The 17988-nt window shown below is 44.8% G+C and overlaps 1 protein-coding gene across 2 annotated transcripts in view; it reads right to left on the reverse strand.

Moving 5' to 3' along the window:
• Positions 1-17988, reverse strand: part of B73 (molybdopterin biosynthesis CNX1 protein / molybdenum cofactor biosynthesis enzyme CNX1 (CNX1)) — a 135929-nt gene that overhangs the window by 4416 nt on the left and 113525 nt on the right. Inside the window, exons 7-9 of one of the 2 annotated variants that reach the window (XM_086780982.1) lie at positions 10519-10709; positions 7681-7785; positions 7199-7543 (exon numbers count right to left, since the gene is read on the reverse strand). In XM_086780982.1, coding sequence (XP_086637108.1) covers positions 7199-7543; positions 7681-7785; positions 10519-10709 — 641 coding nt within the window. The remainder of the gene's footprint in view (positions 1-7198; positions 7544-7680; positions 7786-10518; positions 10710-17988) is intronic. The other variant, XM_086780983.1, reaches the window with a different exon arrangement.

Consider the following 17988-nt stretch of genomic DNA (forward strand, 5'->3'; position numbering starts at 1 on the left):
TATTATTTTATTGTAAAAGTGTTACTTTTATCATATTTGATTTTCATGCATAGAGATATGCATAAAAGATTATTATTTTATTGTAAAAGTGTTACTTTTATCATATTTGATTTTCATGCATAGAGGTATGCATAAAAGATTATTTATTTTATTGTAAAAGTGTTACTTTTATCATATTTGATTTTTATGCATAGAAGTATGCATAAAAGATTATTATTTTATTGTAAAAGTGTTACTTTTATCATATTTGATTTTTATGCATAAATGGGTGCATAAAAGATATTTTTATATTAAAAGTTACTTTCATCATAAATAATTTTATGCATAAATTAGATGCATAAGAGAAATTCTTTTATTCTAAAAGTGTAATTCCTACTAAATTTGATTTATGTATGGAAAGATACATAAAGAATTTATTTTAATCCATTCCCCACCCCCCCTCCCCCTTGCGCGCTTTTCCCGCCCCCCCTTTCGTTCCCCGCTGCCCCCCCCTCTCCCCCCCCCCTTCGTTCCCCCGCCCTCCCCTCCCTTGCGTGCTTTCCCCACCCCCTCTGTCTTCCGTCCCTTCCCCTCTGTTTTTTCCGCCCATCCCTCTCCTCCCCTCCCCGCTCCGTTTTCTCGTGCAGCTTGGCTCTTGCAGAACCCCCCGTTTCTCGCTTCGCCCTCGACTCAGCTTCAGACTCTGATGGAGGCTCCTCCCGCCCCACCTCAGAGGGACTCTTCCGCAACCTCCTCGCCCGCCCCTGAGGATACCCCCATCAGGCTTTCTCTTTCGCCAGAAGAGGAAGCGAGCCTCGCCGTAGAGGTGGAACGCCTCCAAGCACATTCCACCATCTGCCGTATAGTTGGCACCCGCCCCAGCAGAGGGGAGGTCCGGGATCTACTCCACCTTCTTGCAGATGTGGGCAAGATCCTGGACGTTCAGTTACTCGGCCGCGGACACTACCAGATTGAGTTCGAGACAGCCCAGAGCGTGGCCCAGGTCCTAGCCATGAGTCCCCTTGACATCAGGGGCGCTCGGGCCTTCTTCAGACCTTGGCAGCATGGTTTCGACCCAGCAGCGGCCGAGCAGGGAGAGCGCCTATTCCATGTTATAGTTTGCTTTCCTGGACTTCGCCGCGAGTACCTTCCGCTCCTTTCTAGGATAGGATCATTGGTTGGCTCGGTGCTTGAGACTCACCCCACAGCAGCGTCAGTGGTGGCTAGAGCAGCTGGCCTGCCTTCGGTCAGAGTTTTGGTTCCTGACATCTCCTCCCTTCCGAAGGTCATTCAGTTGGCACTCACTGAGAAGTGGTTCACGCCTTTCGAGCCAGCGGCCCCACGGTGGATGGGAGCCTTTACACAGTTGGAGATCCTGATTGCTGTCAGAGCTTGCACTGAGGATGGTAGATGCCTCTACTATGAGATACAGGATGAGGGCAGACTTCAGAGAGTGGAGGCGGAGTCGCCTTTGGTTGCAGAGTGCATCGAGGATACGCGTAGTGGCCGCCGCTTCTCGGAAGTGGCATATTGATCCAGACCCTGCAGATGTGGACTCTGATTGGCGCATATGGGCATATGCTACGCGCCCCTTGGCCCGGCTCCAGTGGGACCCTGGCGAGTACGAGTGGCATGATCCTTATGCGTCCCCCGAGGCCACAGAGATCACCTTTTTCCAGTACACTGTTCGGTTGGGGAGGCATATTTTGACTGCGAGGAGGATGGTCTCTCCAGCTATATTGGAGCATTGAAGGCTACAGGGACTCTCACAGGAGTTCCTGGAGGATTTTTGGACCAGGCTCTGGGCTAGCTGACAGGCACGCAGGATCTCGATTTTCCAGTGGCTGGTTTGCACTTGGCTTGTCTACAGTGGCCTTCCGTCGGCCTGCGTCATATGCCGCCACCCATTGGAGACACGGCGACATTGCCTACGGGACTGTCCACAGGCGCAGCAGATTTGGCTGAGGATTCTGCGCATTTTGGCCCCCCTCTCTCCAGAGGGCATGTATACATGGGGAGCTGCTGCTTGGTCGACTTCGTCAGGGCCTGCTCTGGGATACGAGTCGGAGCAGGACAGCCAGGCCATCAGATTCATTCGGGGCCAGCCTCGCCTTGTTCCATCACCGGATTTCTCGTCTGACGGTGTCAGGCATTTTTCTGTAAAGATGTTTTGAGTCCGTGTACATATGGGATGTGTAGTGTGCAATAAAACTTTGCCCTGAATGCCCTGGCAAGTGTACAAACTGAATGGCTTTGGAGTGAATTAGTGCATGCATTTTTCTTTGGAGCAGCTGCTGGAGACTTGAAGTTTTTATTGTATGAGCTTTTTATTCGTCAAGAAGGTGTCTTGGATGTGTGTAAATAAGAGGTGGAAGAGCATGAGGATGTCAATGATGGGGTCTTGATGAACCTCTGGTGGAAATGGATGTAGATAAACGGGTTATGTGGAGAGAGCCCAATTTGGACTGTAAATGTTGAAATCTACAAGGGATGCCAGCAAGATATGAATTGCTCTTATGCTTGAGTTTGGAGAGTCTTTCAGGTTTGGAATGGCCGTCTTGGTAATGATGATGCCGATGATTCAAGCCGTGGGCAGCTCTTATCAGTTTTGGAAGGTCATGAGTACTGCACGTGAAATTGAGGCACAAGGTGATGAAAGGGCATTGTATGGCCATCTAATTGAAGCTTTGAAATAGGAAAAAATATATATATATAATACATGTGGCCAATAATGTTAATAGCCACATGGAAGGTCTGGTGGTTGCCAGCTTGACATCTAGAAGCTAGCGAACGTGGAGCAAAGAAAGGCGGCGCCCAGCTGGAATCGACAAAAGAAAAAAAGGGAAACCGCCTCGTTGACGGGGCTCTCGAGTGGTTCTACTGGCTGAGGCACTGCAGCTGCGGAAGGTGAAAAGTAGGCCGCCTTGGGCAGAGCCGGCTGCTGGGAATCGTGAAGGGACCGGAGGTGTGAAGGTTGGCGCAGCCATGTGGAGAGAGGCGCTGCAGTTGGCTACACAAGCTGGCGAGAGCGTGAAGAAAAGGCGCCCTCTGGAGTGCAAAGAGTTGGCGACGGCTGGACGTTGAGGTGCGTGGAAAACAGGTATTGGGAGTTTGGAAGTCAAAGAATATGTTACTCAAAGAGATGTGTTTCAAGATTAAAGGTTTGTTGAAGGAATTTGAAGCTTGGAGTCTCAAGCATGTGGATCGAGGCCATAATGAGGAGGCTCATGAAGCAACCCAGGGAATGATTGGTGAAGTTTTTGTTCTTAAAGCTCATGCATCATTTTATTGTGGCAGGGAGAATTTACAGGATGTTGAGGAGTTTTTGTTAGCAGGGATGATTCCTAATGGTATTGACAGATCAAAAAAATATGGTTTCATCAGGAAAGCTGCAAGGTATGTGATAGTTGGTGATGCTTTGTATTTGAAGGAAATTGACTTGATAATGCGACGGGTACCTTGGAAGGAAGAAATCTACAAAATTCTTAAGGAAAACCATGAAGGAGCATGCAGTGGACATTTTGCCTCAAAGATTACATTGCATAAGGTATTACAAGAAGGTTATGTGTGGCCAAGTGTACATAAGGATGTTAATCATTGGTGCAGGTCATGCAAACAATGCCAAGCTCACAGTAGACGGATATTAAGGCCTGAAATGAGGAAGACAATTCTTGCTTATGATGTTCTTGAAAAATGGGGAATTGATGCTGTTGGACCGTTGCCTATTACTAGCCGAGGGAAGTGCTACATCTTGACTGCAGTTGATTACCTTTCTAGATGGGCGGAAGCAAAGGCAGTGAAACAAATTACTGCTAAGGAGGTGGCAAAGTTTGTATATCAGGATATCTGTTGTAAGTTTGGTGTGCCATTGGAATTGCTTTCTAATCAGGGTCCAGGTTTCAGAGCAGAGCTTATGGACTATTTGTGTACAAAGATGAAGATCAGTCGCAGTTTTACCACACCTTACTATCCACAGTGTAATGGCCTGAATGAGCGTTTCAATGGTGAATTGATCAAGATTTTATCTAAGGTGACAGAGCAACAAGGCAAGAATTGGGATCTGGAGTTGCCTGCTGCCTTGTGGGCATACAGGACAGCAATTAAAACTGGTACAGGTTTCACTCCATTTCATCTTGTTTATGGGAAGGAAGCCTTATTGCCTATTGAGGTGGAGATACCAGCTGTGAAAATGTTGGAAAAGCTTTTGGAAGAGCCTAAAGATGCCCTTAAAGAGCGGCTGTTATATTTACAAGAAGCACAGCTGAACAGGGATAATGCTTTGAAGCATTATGAAGATATGCAGGCAAGGACGCTGGAGAAGTTCAACAAGAAAATTAAAAGCAAAGGAATTATGAAGGATGATTTGGTATTACGTTATAACAGCAGGCTGGATAATTCCTTTCATAAGAAGTTCCAAATTAAGTGGGAAGGACCTTTCTTGGTGATGCAAGGATTTCCAAATGGTACCTATCAATTGGCAGATTTAGATGGGACTTTACATGCTTCCAGGGTAAATGGATACAGGCTGAAGAAGTATTATGCACGTTTGATGGTGATTGTGCAGGATGCAGTGTCTGAAGATGTGATTGCAGATGAAGGGCAGTTTTTGGATATGGATTTAGGTCTTGAAATGCTTTTTACTGCTGATCATGAATGATTCAGCAGGCTGGGGGTTGGGCAAAGTATGTCAGGCGTTTTTCTGTAAAGATGTTTTGAGTCCGTGTACATATGGGATGCGTGGTGTGCAATAAAACTTTGCCCTGAATGCCCTGGCAAGTGTACAAACTGAATGGCCTTGGAGTGAATTAGTGCATGCATTTTTCTTTGGAGCAGCTGCTGGAGACTTGAAGTTTTTATTGTATGAGCTTTTTATTCGTCAAGAAGGTGTCTTGGATGTGTGTAAATAAGAGGTGGAAGAGCATGAGGATGTCAATGATGGGGTCTTGATGAACCTCTGGTGGAAATGGATGTAGATAAACGGGTTATGTGGAGAGAGCCCAATTTGGACTGTAAATGTTGAAATCTACAAGGGACGCCAGCAAGATATGAATTGCTCTTATGCTTGAGTTTGGAGAGTCTTTCAGGTTTGGAATGGCCGTCTTGGTAATGATGATGCCGATGATTCAAGCCGTGGGCAGCTCTTATCAGTTTTGGAAGGTCATGAGTATTGCACGTGAAATTGAGGCACAAGGTGATGAAAGGGCATTGTATGGCCATCTAATTGAAGCTTTGAAATAGGAAAAAATATATATATATAATACATGTGGCCAATAATGTTAATAGCCACATGGAAGGTCTGGTGGTTGCCAGCTTGACATCTAGAAGCTGGCGAACGTGGAGCAAAGAAAGGCCGCGCCCAGCTGGAATCGACAAAAGAAAAAAAGGGAAACCGCCTCGTTGACGGGGCTCTCGAGTGGTTCTACTGGCTGAGACACTGCAGCTGCGGAAGGTGAAAAGTAGGCTGCCTTGGGCAGAGCCGGCTGCTGGGAATCGTGAAGGGACCGGAGGTGTGAAGGTTGGCGCAGCCATGTGGAGAGAGGCGCTGCAGTTGGCTACACAAGCTGGCGAGAGCGTGAAGAAAAGGCGCCCTCTGGAGTGCAAAGAGTTGGCGACGGCTGGACGTTGAGGTGCGTGGAGTATGCTGGCTGGTGATAAGCGGAGACCACCTTGCTGAAGTGTTGCAGCAGACGGAGCCAGACGGGAAGCTAGCCAAAGCAGGGTCCAGAAGGTCGTGATTGCTGTGGCGTGCGGAGACAGTCGCTGAGTAGAAGGAAGGGCTCTGAAGGTTGCTGCAGGCGCAAAGGGTCCGCCAAAGAGACGTGTGGGCTGGAGAATTTGGTGAGGGCGCTGACAGGTTGGCGCAGCTGCTGTAGGCGCTGCTTCTTGGTGGATAGGTGATGCTGTGTGAGCTATGAGAGGGAGTGTGTGATGTGTTAATAACGGAAGTGGTGGCAGTTGTGAACTTGTCTTTGTGTGATTGCTCGCCTGCTGATGTGATCAGGCTGGAGCTCGACAAGCTTCTGTCATTATTTTCTGTTTTGTGTTTGGACAATTGTAAGTTTCCCTCTGTACTCCGCCGATTGAGTTGCAGATCAAGCAATAGAGGTGTCTTGTTTTTTCCGATTTGAGCCTGTGGTGTGTGATAGTGGTGAATGGATGAGGGTACAAGAGTAGGGATATGAGGAAAGGTGTGGTCTGTTGCTGATTTTCTTTCCAGCTAGAGAAGCTGGTGGTGCCCCTTGTGCTTGTGAGTGTTCCAAAGGTGGTGAGTCGGCGAGCTATAGCGGCCTTCTTGTGTTCCTGAGCTGCCTCACAATGGCTGGACACAGGAGAGGGATCTAACCACTAGGCAATGATCCGATTTGGAGGTGCCTGTAGCAATCAAAGTATGTCCACCTCTATCAAGCACCCAATCATCCACATAGAATCTGTCTAACCGTGCATAGATACATCCTACATCTCTTCTCATGTTAGACCATGAATAAAGAAGAGCGGATGGACTCCTCAAAATGTCATCCTCATGCCAACAATCTCTACCATGAATGGAGAGTATAAACCTCTCCCAAGACGCTCTTTCACGAGGATGCACCAAGCCCTCATGTCCACCTCTTTTATCCGTTGGCATCTCAACCATGTTAAAATCCCCACCAATAATCCAATGGTCGGCAAGAGGCATCAATGTAGTGAGAGATTTCCAAAAGGCAATTCTCTCGCCTCTATGGTTAGGAGCATAGAGGTTGAGAATACCAATGCGACAGGCCTGCCGTTTTATCAGAGTGCCATGCCAACCATGATTGTAGACCTACAAGGAGAAAACTCATTTTCCTGCATCCTATCTGAATATATCAACTACTGTATACAAAGTTTCAAGGAAACAGTAAACACGCACCAAAGTCACCAGTGGAACCACATCATGGTTTACAAAAGAACCACAGCATAAGTGCATGCCCCAAAACCACAGCTAACAGCACCCCCCCCCCCCCTCCCCTCTTCCCAAAAAAAAAAACAAAAAGACCATGTGTGATGTATGGCTTTTGAGGGTTGGAGGTACACTTGGCCTGTGGAATATGGATGGGCTAAAGGAGGCCTAAAGAAGTATGGACACGCGTAATTTTACAGAAAAGATAAAAAATCTGGTGGATTCCTAGATTGTTCACAGTTTTCCAATGTCTTCAAGAATCACTAATTGTAAATTAAGGTACACTAGGCCATAACTTACCTGCGGTCGGTCCCTTGCCCAGATGCAGCTGTGTCACTCACTGTTAAAATTGCTACCTTTACTCCATGCTGAGCATCTGTATCTGCTGTGATTTTGCTTTGTTCCAAGGTTTCTCCAGCTATAAATCTACCCTGTTCTATACTATCTTGCACTGACCCTTTTCTTGTCTCCGCACAAGGATATAAATCTGTGTGCATATTGTAAATGTCCGCAATAAGAAGTGCAGGAACAACATCACCGGAAGCAATACACCCGCGCCCTTGTGGAAGCTCCAATAATGCATTTGCTGACCTCATGCTTAGCAACCGGCTGCTTACTTGTTTACCAGTGCTTCTGGCAACAAAGCTAGGCAGAAAGATGAAAAGAAGTCAATATTTCAGCCTACATACCGTCATGATTTGTTTGAAGACAAGAGATTAGAAGATCTTTCCTCTCTCAAAATTGAGGAGTCATCTAAATTTTCATATAAATATGTACTTTACCAAGGATGATCATATGTACTACTTCCATCCCAATGCACGGTTGCTCGATGATACTCCGGCCTTTCTGGGTCCAGCTTCATCGATTCTTGAACTTTAGCATGGACTCTGCAAGGATGACAAGATGGCTTTTAATGATTCAACCCATGAACATTGTTTAAAATTGCAAACATACTGGGAGTTAAGAAGGAAAGTCATGCCTATATTTACGGTTCTAATTGAACTAGAAATAAATCAATAACCTCATGCTTAGCAATTGATTATTTATCATCTGATGTCATCTCATGATAGTCTCATATGGACATGAAGAGAATGATGCCCATCAGTTCCAATTAGTAAAACTGGTATGCACTGGATTAAAAAATTACATGAGGATCAAGACTATACACAAAATATGTCTCAGACTTGTCTTACGAATGAGAACAAAAGCTATGAGACAAGGTTCGAGAGCCATGAGGATGTACTTGCCTACTTCATGCTTAAATACAGATATGTCTGCCGAGGAGATCACAAGAAACCTTCCATCATTCAGTTCTACCAGGAAATATGGTAAATGATGGGTTAGTGACAAGCTCTGTCTGAATGCACAGCAGGTTCTTAGATGGCCTAAAATTTAGCCGAAAATTGCTTCGAGTGGACAAAACTGTTCCATTTTCCTCAGCATCAAAACAGGTCCACAAGCAACTTCCGACCACGGAGACCTTGCAGTTCACCTCGAAATCAAGGTATTTTTATTTCAAACATCCTAAGGTGGCATGGTGTTACAAACCATGTCATTCCATGCTTGTTACTTAGTGATGAAACCATATACCTAGATGAATCCAGGAACATGCCCAAATTCACCTTTTAGGAACGTGCATGTTATACACTCATTGTAGTCAACCCACAAGACTATATAACTATCAACTCCATAATGCATAGTATGGACTAGATACTACGACATCCCCACTAACGTCATCAGTGCCCAATAGTGGGTGTAGAACACTGTATCAAGATATGCTCTCACACACGCACTCCACACACACACAAACACACACACACACACACACACACACACACATAAGAGCATATATTCACACAAAGGCCTTCGTACTGAGTTTCTGTCAAACCTCCGGAGATGCAGGGAAGACTCAACCATAATGAAGCCTAGCACTAAGGAAAGTAGTAAATAGAAAGAATTAATACAACAAATAAGTAGTTGATAGAGCAAATGCACTACTAAAGATAGAAAGAATAAGCACAATATCAACTGGCCGCAACTCGGACGAAAAATTCACAATGTGAAATTTGCATGTCCGCTAATACGGCTGAATTATATACCTAGATGAATCCAGGAACATGCCCAAATTCACCTTTCAAGAACGTGCATGTTATATACTCATGGTAGTCAACCCACAAGACTATATAACGATCAACTCCATTATGCATAGCTTGGACTAGATACTACGACATCCCCACTAACGTTATCAGTGCCCAATAGTGGGTGTAGAACTCTGTATCAAGATATGCTCTCACACACGCACTCCACACACACACACACACACACACATACACATAAGAGCATATATTCACACAAAGGCCTTCGTACTGAGTTTCTGTCAAACCTCCCGAGATGCAGGGCAGACTTAGCCACAATGAAGCCTAGCACTAAGAGAAGTAGCAAATAGAAAGAATTAGTAGAGCAAATAAGTAGTTGATAGGGCAAATGCACTAAGCACAATATCAACTGGGCATAACTTGGACGAAAAATTCACATGTGAAATCTGCATGTCTACTAATACGGCTAAATTATATACCTAGATGAATCCAAGAACATGCCCAAATTCACCTTTTAGCAACGTGCATGTTATATACTCATGGTAGTCAACCCACAAGACTATATAACGATCAGTTCCATTATGCATAGTATGGACTAGATACTACGACATCCCCACTAACGTTGTCAGTGCCCAATAGTGGGTGTAGAACTCTGTATCAAGATATGCTCTCACACACGCACTCCACACACACACACATACACACATAAGAGCATATTTCACACAAAGGCCTTCGTACTGAGTTTCTGTCAAACCTCCGGAGATGTAGGGCAAACTCAGCCACAATGAAGCCTAGCACTAAGGGAAGTAGCAAATAGAAAGAAACTATGTTTTCAACAGATGACAATGTTCTTTCCTTGATCAAGTTTTGGTTTCACTCATGCTTACTTAGCCATAAGGTATCAAATAAATCATGGTTTAAGTGTAGTTCAAATAGGTCCTCTTAAGCTGTAGTTTAAATTATGGTTAAGTGTAGCTTAAACATTCCCTCTTAAGCTGCCACAAGCTTAGACAATAATTGCTACTTCATGGTTAAGTAGCACTTAGTGATGAAACTATCTTTTCAACAGGTGACAATGTTCTTTACTTGATCAAGTATTGGTTTCACTCATGCTTACTTAGCCATAAGGTATCAAATAAATCATGGTTTAAGTGTAGTTCAAGTACGTCCTCTTAAGCTGCAGTTTAAATTATGGTTAAGTGTAGTTTAAACATGCCCTCTTAAGCTGCCACAAGCTTAGACAATAATTGAATACTTCATGTTTATTTTTTTCAATCAATCCAAGGTCATATAGGACCCATAAGAAATGGCATTATAAGACATGTGGTGCACTCCCAATACCCATAGTTTGGCTGTGAATGTTGAAAATGCCTAGTAAACATCATTTTCATCTACTTGAACTTATTCACACCCCTTGTAGTAAGATCTAAGATTGGCAATCCATATGTGCAAAAAAGAATGCATAAGATCTAAACTTTTTCAAAGTACTAAGAATGTTTGCTATATATTCAATGTCCAACATACCTATAAAGGTTTGGATTCGCCCATCCACATAGCTTACGGATTGTAGGAACAACCACAAGGTTGAAGCACACAATAGAGCTCACAGGGTTCCCTGGAAGGCCAAAAACTAATAATTGTTGAACGGGGAGAGAGCCTTTAGTTGGGTGATCTATTGTTGCAAATGTCAGTGGTTTCCCTGGCTTCATCAAGACCTACATACCAAAAAAAAGGATGAGATTATAATTACAATCTATCTTCACTACAATCATAATTCATCTTCACAACATCATAATTAGAATCCATCGTCACTACAATCATAATTCATCTTCACAAAATCATAATTACAATCCATCGTCACTACAATCATAATTCATCTTCACAACAGATAAAATTTGATGAGTCTACAATCACAAACCATCTTCCTCAGAAATCACCAGCAGAGGTGACGTTAGGGGATGTGCATCACTAGTACAGTTGGAGAAAGAAAGCAAGAAAGAAAGAAAGTTGCATTAATGTCTACAAAAGGCCCAAAGGGTCTATGAGACCAAAAGATGTGTTACAATAGTTCCATGAAATAACTAGCTCATGGAAAACAGAAAAGAATAAAACTCTCTTTATACAACGGTAATCACATAAGAGTACAAAATAATCATGTGAGTGCAAAGACGCCCCTGGCTGATAAAAAAAACACCCACAACATCAATACACTGTCATCCAAAATAGAGCAAGGGGGGATGGAGTCACTGTGTTGGGCCTGCATCTATGACCTTATATAAGCTCCCCATGTCCACTACTTGAAGAGGGGCATCCCTCTGTCTCTGTAGAATCTATCAAATCTGGAGCTACCACATGCAGAGCTGCATCGGCCAGGGACCGCGGACGTCTCGTGTGCTCAATAGAAGGTGACTACTGGGAAACATGGTGGCTCAAACGCTGCCTGTGTGCGCTGCCTCAGAGGATCCTCGGAATCCTGGTCCTTGGGGTCGTCTCCTGATGCTGCCCTTCAGTGTCATAGGAAAGAAGCTCTGCTATGATGTATCCTCAACCTGGGCTCCACCTTCTCTGAGAAGAACATCCATGTCTTGCATAATTTCATCAAGTAGAGCCTCAAGCATTGCGAGTCTGGAAACTGGATAGTGGGCCAAATCCCTGTGGAGGGGCTGATGAATCTGCTTTCTCAGAGCCAAAGAAACCTGTAATGGATGTCTGAATAGGTTCATGCAGCTCTCTTCTCTCTGTGTGACTGCATCAGAGCCTCCCAGTGTCGGTGCAACTCCAGAAAATACAAACCCAAGCATCTCTGAACTCTGTAGTGCATCGCTCGTGAGAGTGGACCTAAGCTATTCATGAAGAGGTAGTGATATCTTCCCCATATCTCATGATATACTGGGCAGCGGAACAAATAGTGCTCCTCAGACTCTCTCCTTAGTCAAGCATAATTTGCATTTCCAAGCCTTCTGTGAATACCCTCTGCTCATCTCATCTCAATCCTAAGTTCGTGCGAAGATACCCACAGCTAACCAATAGCAATCTGCATGGTGTAAGACATGTGTCCATAGAGATATCTGGGTTTCTCAATGAAACCATCCTCAATGACCCGTTGAGAGAACTTGAGCTTTGTAGGAAGCTCTGGGGTATCAGCCATGTCTGGTTTGTGTGAAGCTATGCCAGAAATCTTGGCCAAAGTATAACCAATCATGATAGCCTCATAGTTAATGAGATCCAAAGGGTCTTCTATGAGGTGGATTGGGATGATGGTGTCGGTGGTCGAAGAGGGAGGAAACCCTCACACAAAGCCTTATTAAAGATGTCAGCAAACGCAGGGACCAAAGTCTTCCACGCATGGGCAAACTCCTCCATCCAGAGCTCCTAAAGGTCCCTAGCTCTACCATCATGCAGGTTTAATAGGACCTTTGTGAAGAGAGCCGCACAGGTGGGGCATGATATGTCCTGTGGGGATTGATTAGGGATACCATAGAACTTCTGTGCGTGTGTTGGGGTCTGTGATGGGCGTTGGTGATTTCTTTTCAACCGGCTCCCCTTAGAAAGTGAACTGAGGCTCTGATCTCGTCACCCATGCCTGTGTGGTATTAAACGCCATAACCTTGGTTTTCCCAAGGTTCACTGTCAGATCTCTATCCGCACAAAAGCCTGTAATGCATGCAGATGTCTTTGTAATCCCTCCGGAGAGTCTGAGATTAGAACAACATCATCAGCATATAACAAGATGGGTATCAACACCCCTGCCAGGCATGCCCCTGGGCCTCCCCATCTCTCTACATAATCGGAGACCACATCAATGTACAGTCCAAAGAGGGTGGGTGATAGCGGGCATCCCTGCTTCACCCCTATCGTACTGGTCACCATATCGGATAGTCTGCTTGGAGCTCAGACTCTGCCTGTCACAGACTCATACAAAGAATATACCCCCCACTACATATGCTCAGGTACCTCACTGTCATGCAATCTGTGCATAAGCCTGGCACGTGGTACGGTATTGAAGGCTTTGTGGAAGTCCACAAAGCAGTAGTATATCCTTCTCTTCTGAGCCCTGCCCTTTTCAATAAGTGCCCGAAGTGTCAGTATGTGATCAAAGGTAGTAAATCCTCTCCTGAAGCCGGCTTGTCCCTGTGCTCGATGACCATGCCTCTCTGCCCAACGGCTCAGCACCAACTCCAATATAGAGCCATATAGTTTGGTCAAGTAATGACCAATCATGATCGTCCTATAGTTTCCTGGTACCATGGGGTCCCCACTCTTAAAAGAGTGGTACAATGATATGCTCTGTCCAGCTTACCGGGAAACCCTCACAAATGGCACGATTAAACACATGTACAATCAGCGGAGCCAAAGTATCGCGTGCATATGAGAAGTGCTCTCCAACTAGCCCATCATGATCCTATGCCTTTCCATTCTGTAACCTATCTATCCCATCTAGCACCATCCGCATAGTAAAAAAGGTGCTGCTAGCCAGTCTAGCTCCCAGTGGAGGGGGGGTGGGGGGCTGTCGTGGTGCATCATATAGCTCTCTAGCATAAGCATGCCATGCCTCAGGTGCAATAATCAGAGTACCAGGCTGTCTCTCCTGAAACACCTTCCATGCCCTCTTTGCTATCCTTCCCCAAGAAGAGTTGGTAGATCTCCTCCTCTAACTTAGCCAGGTAGGCTCGTTTCTTCCTCCGCACAAGGCGCCGAAAGATCATCCTGGCTTGTCTATGTGTGTGAGTCCCAATGGCAATCTCACGCTGTAGTTGTGCCCGTGTCTCACGACACTCATCATCATACCAACTGTTATGTGGGGCAAAGCTGCGAGGGGGGGGGGGGGTGGAAGGGATCGTAGTGCAAGGAAATGCATATGAGGCGGATGCATGTAGTACACCTACCAATCCTCTCGTAATCTCGTCCAAAGGGCTATGCGGCTCTAAAGCAAACAAGCCATCAGATACTGCATCTCGGTAAACCCCAGTTGTCGCACGTGTAAACTGATATCTCGAGTACCTAGGTAAATGAGTGGCTGGCCCATCTCTCGGGGATCTACCTACTGGTGTGAAACTCAGGTATGCATGATCGGCTGCTATGCCAATGGGCCGACTGGAAATCGTGAAACCCTGCACATTAGGTATCAATGAAGGAGATCCCATCAAGTAGTCCATTGTGCTCGCTCCCCCTTTAGAGTTCCAGTGTGTGAGAGCATCTGATCCCTACCATCTCAATAGGCCATTGTATATGACCAACCCATGTGCACTCCCGAGTGTGAGAAAATGCCTACCATAATCTAGTGTGTTGATCTCTACAACCCTACATCCTCTTCCGTGATCTCCCGGTACATAGCCTCCTGAGTATCATATAGCTCTGTCTACTATGTGCCTGTACGTGCATAAAAGTCTCCCAATAGTAATGTCTCCCATGCTGGCAAACCTCATGATATCATCATATAGTGGAGTATAGAGCAACTCTCCTGATGGTGCAAACCTAGAGTGGGCTCGGGGAAAGTAGCATACCGCCACATATACCTCACGGAGCCCCTCTCTACATACTCGGACCCACATGTACCTTGCATCTGCATCTCTATGTATCACATGTATTTTGTCACGAAGCTCCTCCATGAAAAGTACCAACATAGTGAGCCTAGGAGACAAAGGCAGCTGAGGTAGACTACTTCAGCACATGACTAAGAGTACAGATCCACTGAATCACATGTATGGAGTAGGGAATCATCACTTGAGGGGGAGTGGTAGGAATACAAGTGATGAAGGGTACAAGCATAGAGAAAGTGGGAGGAGAAATCGAATCGAAGGTTAGATGCTCAAAGGTTAAAGAGAATCGATGATTATAAGTGGTGAATGTAAAAGGTGGAAAGGGTAGATCCCATATGACATGAGCAATGATGTGTAAAGGGTGTCTCTTGGAGACAAAAAAAAGGCAAGTGTCCCTTGGAAGGTGGAAAAGCCAAGATGAATCTGGTCTCATTGGATGTACTTTCTATGGCTATTTAAAAGAGCCCAAGAGAATGCAATTGTGCGTGGATTTGCAATTGTGTGGATTCGCAATGAGAATTAAACTCTTGTTTACACTTATTTTGTGTGTTCCTTAATCTGTGTTAGTGCTAATTATTCTTCTTAATCAAATATGGCCATGTTGACTTCTTCCTATGAGCCTCCCTAGCTTACTAATTTTCACAATAATCACAATTCTCAACCACCTCCATGCAAGAAATAGGTAAGCCTACCAGATAAAGGCCAATGGGGCAGCTTGTTATGCAGTACTAAATCATGCATAGCTCCCAGCTCAGAGGAGATCTGCCATAAATGGTAACATTCTCAGTGTCATTGGAAATTCTCTGCATCTTCAACTCTATCGAGCCTATTTATGAGATGACAACCAGGTCTATGAGGAAATCATATATATGCCATTGTCTACTAGCTCTCTGAACATTGAAGTCACCCAAAAGGAGGATGTCTTCGTGTTGGGCATATTCCATCAAGTCTGCAAAAAGAGTAACATAAGCTGACTATTCAATCAACTCTGCAAAAAGAGCAACATAAGCTGACCGACCATCTTACAATAAATCTTGTGCAAGACAGATGTCTTAAGATGAAAGTAACAAACTGTAATGTGGACTATCCTCTCCCCTAGCAAGCCTAGTGTCAAACCTCTAGGGTCTCCTCGTAGGGCATACTTGCAACAAAACTCCAAACCTGCAAAACAAGACCATAAAACCATGAAGGGGGTGCACGCCTGACTCACCACCCAACCACGACAGCCGTGGGCAAAGCCCACGAGTCTTGGCTGTCCCCACCGAGCCACGAGCTGAGCTAACTAGCTAGACGTATCGACCAGTCTCTACCCCATGATGTCCCATATCGCCATGGAGCTACCCTCGCAGGCCTCAAAACTGCTACTGGCCTCAGCTACACGAAGCAAGTGCTCTACACTACATCCAGGCTCCTGACTGCAGAGGTCTCGCATAGCCTCGCGAGACTCTGACTAACTGACTGACCCTACTCACCCTTTTATAGGCTCTTGGCCGGTCATCGGGTGTCCATAAATGGGTGCCCACCCATCAGTCCATCCCCAACCCAACTCGCCAATCTGCCTGCCTGGCTCCAAGCTACCCCAAGCCTCAAAGCCAGTCTTGTGTGCCTACTGCACACGGTAGATACACTCTGTGCACATGACATACTCCCCTTCCTCTAAGAGCTCACTCCTAAGCTCAGTAAAAACTCAGGGTAATTCCTATGAAGGGTAGTCAATGTCTCCCATGTAGCGTCCTCCTCAACACGATCCTTCCACTTGATCTTGTATTCCGTGAGTGGCGTATGCCGCAATCATCTTTCACGAAATCCAAGAATCTGTTCTGGTTCGTGTGGCACAAACGTCATATCCTCGACATCTATGATTTCTTAAGGAGTAATTAACTGGTCTGCTCCACCTAGCACTTCTTTAAGTCTAATGACATGAAATACGGGATGAACTTTCACATGAGAAGGCAAGTCCAATTCATATGCAACTAAACCAATCCGGTATTTAACCCGAAATGGTCCGCAATATCTAGGGGATAATTTCGGAGATCGGCTCGTCCGTAAAGTCTCGGAATCTTTTGGAACTCGCAAGTACACCATCCCTCCTTCAAAGAACTCTCTCGTTGAACGATGTCTATTAGAATAAAATCTCTCTCTGTCTTGAGTGCTTCTAATAGATTCCTTCGCAACTTGAAACATTTCTTGCATGTCTTGCAAAAAGGTACGCGTTGCATCTTGCTGAAGTCCTAGTAACAAGTGATCTAGGTTGAAACCCGTACATAAGCATAAAAGGACTAAAACCTGTACTCGTACGCTTAGTACTGTTGTAATGCAAATTCTAACATAGGAAGATAATCCACCCATGAAATCTGTCTTTTGGAGACATATGCATGAAGCATGCATGTCCTCCAAAACCTGATTCACCCTTTCAGTCTCGCCATCAGATTGAGGATGATCTGAGAGGAACAAAATTCAAAGTTGTTTTCAACTCAAAAATAAGCCTCCAAAAGTCACTTGTAAACTTAGAGTCCCTATCACTGACTAGGTCCTGCAGTAAATTGTACACTCTAAACAGTTGCTCGATAAACTACCTTGCTAATTGCGTAGCTGTAACAGTCTTCTATGTAGGTAAAAATCTAGTCATCTTTGTTAAGCGATCTACCACAATCATGGCCTTGACATGTTCTTGGAAATCCTATAATAAAATCCATGGAAATACTTTCCCACTTATTACTTGGGATATACAAAGGATGCAATAACCCCGCCTGTCTAAAGCGTTCAGCTTTATTTGCTTGACAAATTTGACACTTGAGGACATAATTTTATACATACCCTTGCTAATTGCATAGCTGTAACAGTCTTCTGTGTAGGTAAAAATCTAGTCATCTTTGTTAAGCGGTCTACCACAATCATGGCCTTGACATGTTCTTGGAAATCCTATAATAAAATCCATGGAAATACTTTCCCACTTATTACTTGGGATATGCAAAGGATGCAATAACCCCGCCTGCCTAAAGCGTTCAGCTTTATTTGCTTGACAAATTTGACACTTGAGGACATAATTTTCTACATACCCTTTTATCTTTAGCCAATACAAAGTGTGTCTTGCTAAAGCTAAAGTCCTATGTACCCCGGGGTGTCCAGCAAAACGGGCGTCGTGATACTCCTTAAGAATCTTGGACCTAACGTCCGGGACCTACAATACACAAATTTTGTCATTAAGGAAGAGTACACCATTCCGAATTATCTAGTGACCTCCCACATCCTGAATCATAGGCTACTCAGTCACCGAGTCTTGGTCAATCAATGAGCTCCCGTCCTGGATCCTCTGCCAAATGGACCAAAATAACTATCAATCCTACAAAGCCCTCTCAATGACCGAAATAAGTCAGTGGAGATCTCGGTGAACGACAAAGTATTCACCTCTCTGATTCGACTAAACGCAATCGCTACATTGTTCATGGACCCC

Source organism: Cibotium barometz, chromosome 42 (genome assembly GCF_041138505.1).
Source record: "Cibotium barometz isolate CiBa-2024 chromosome 42, ASM4113850v1, whole genome shotgun sequence".
Taxonomy (NCBI): Eukaryota; Viridiplantae; Streptophyta; class Polypodiopsida; order Cyatheales; family Cibotiaceae; genus Cibotium; species Cibotium barometz.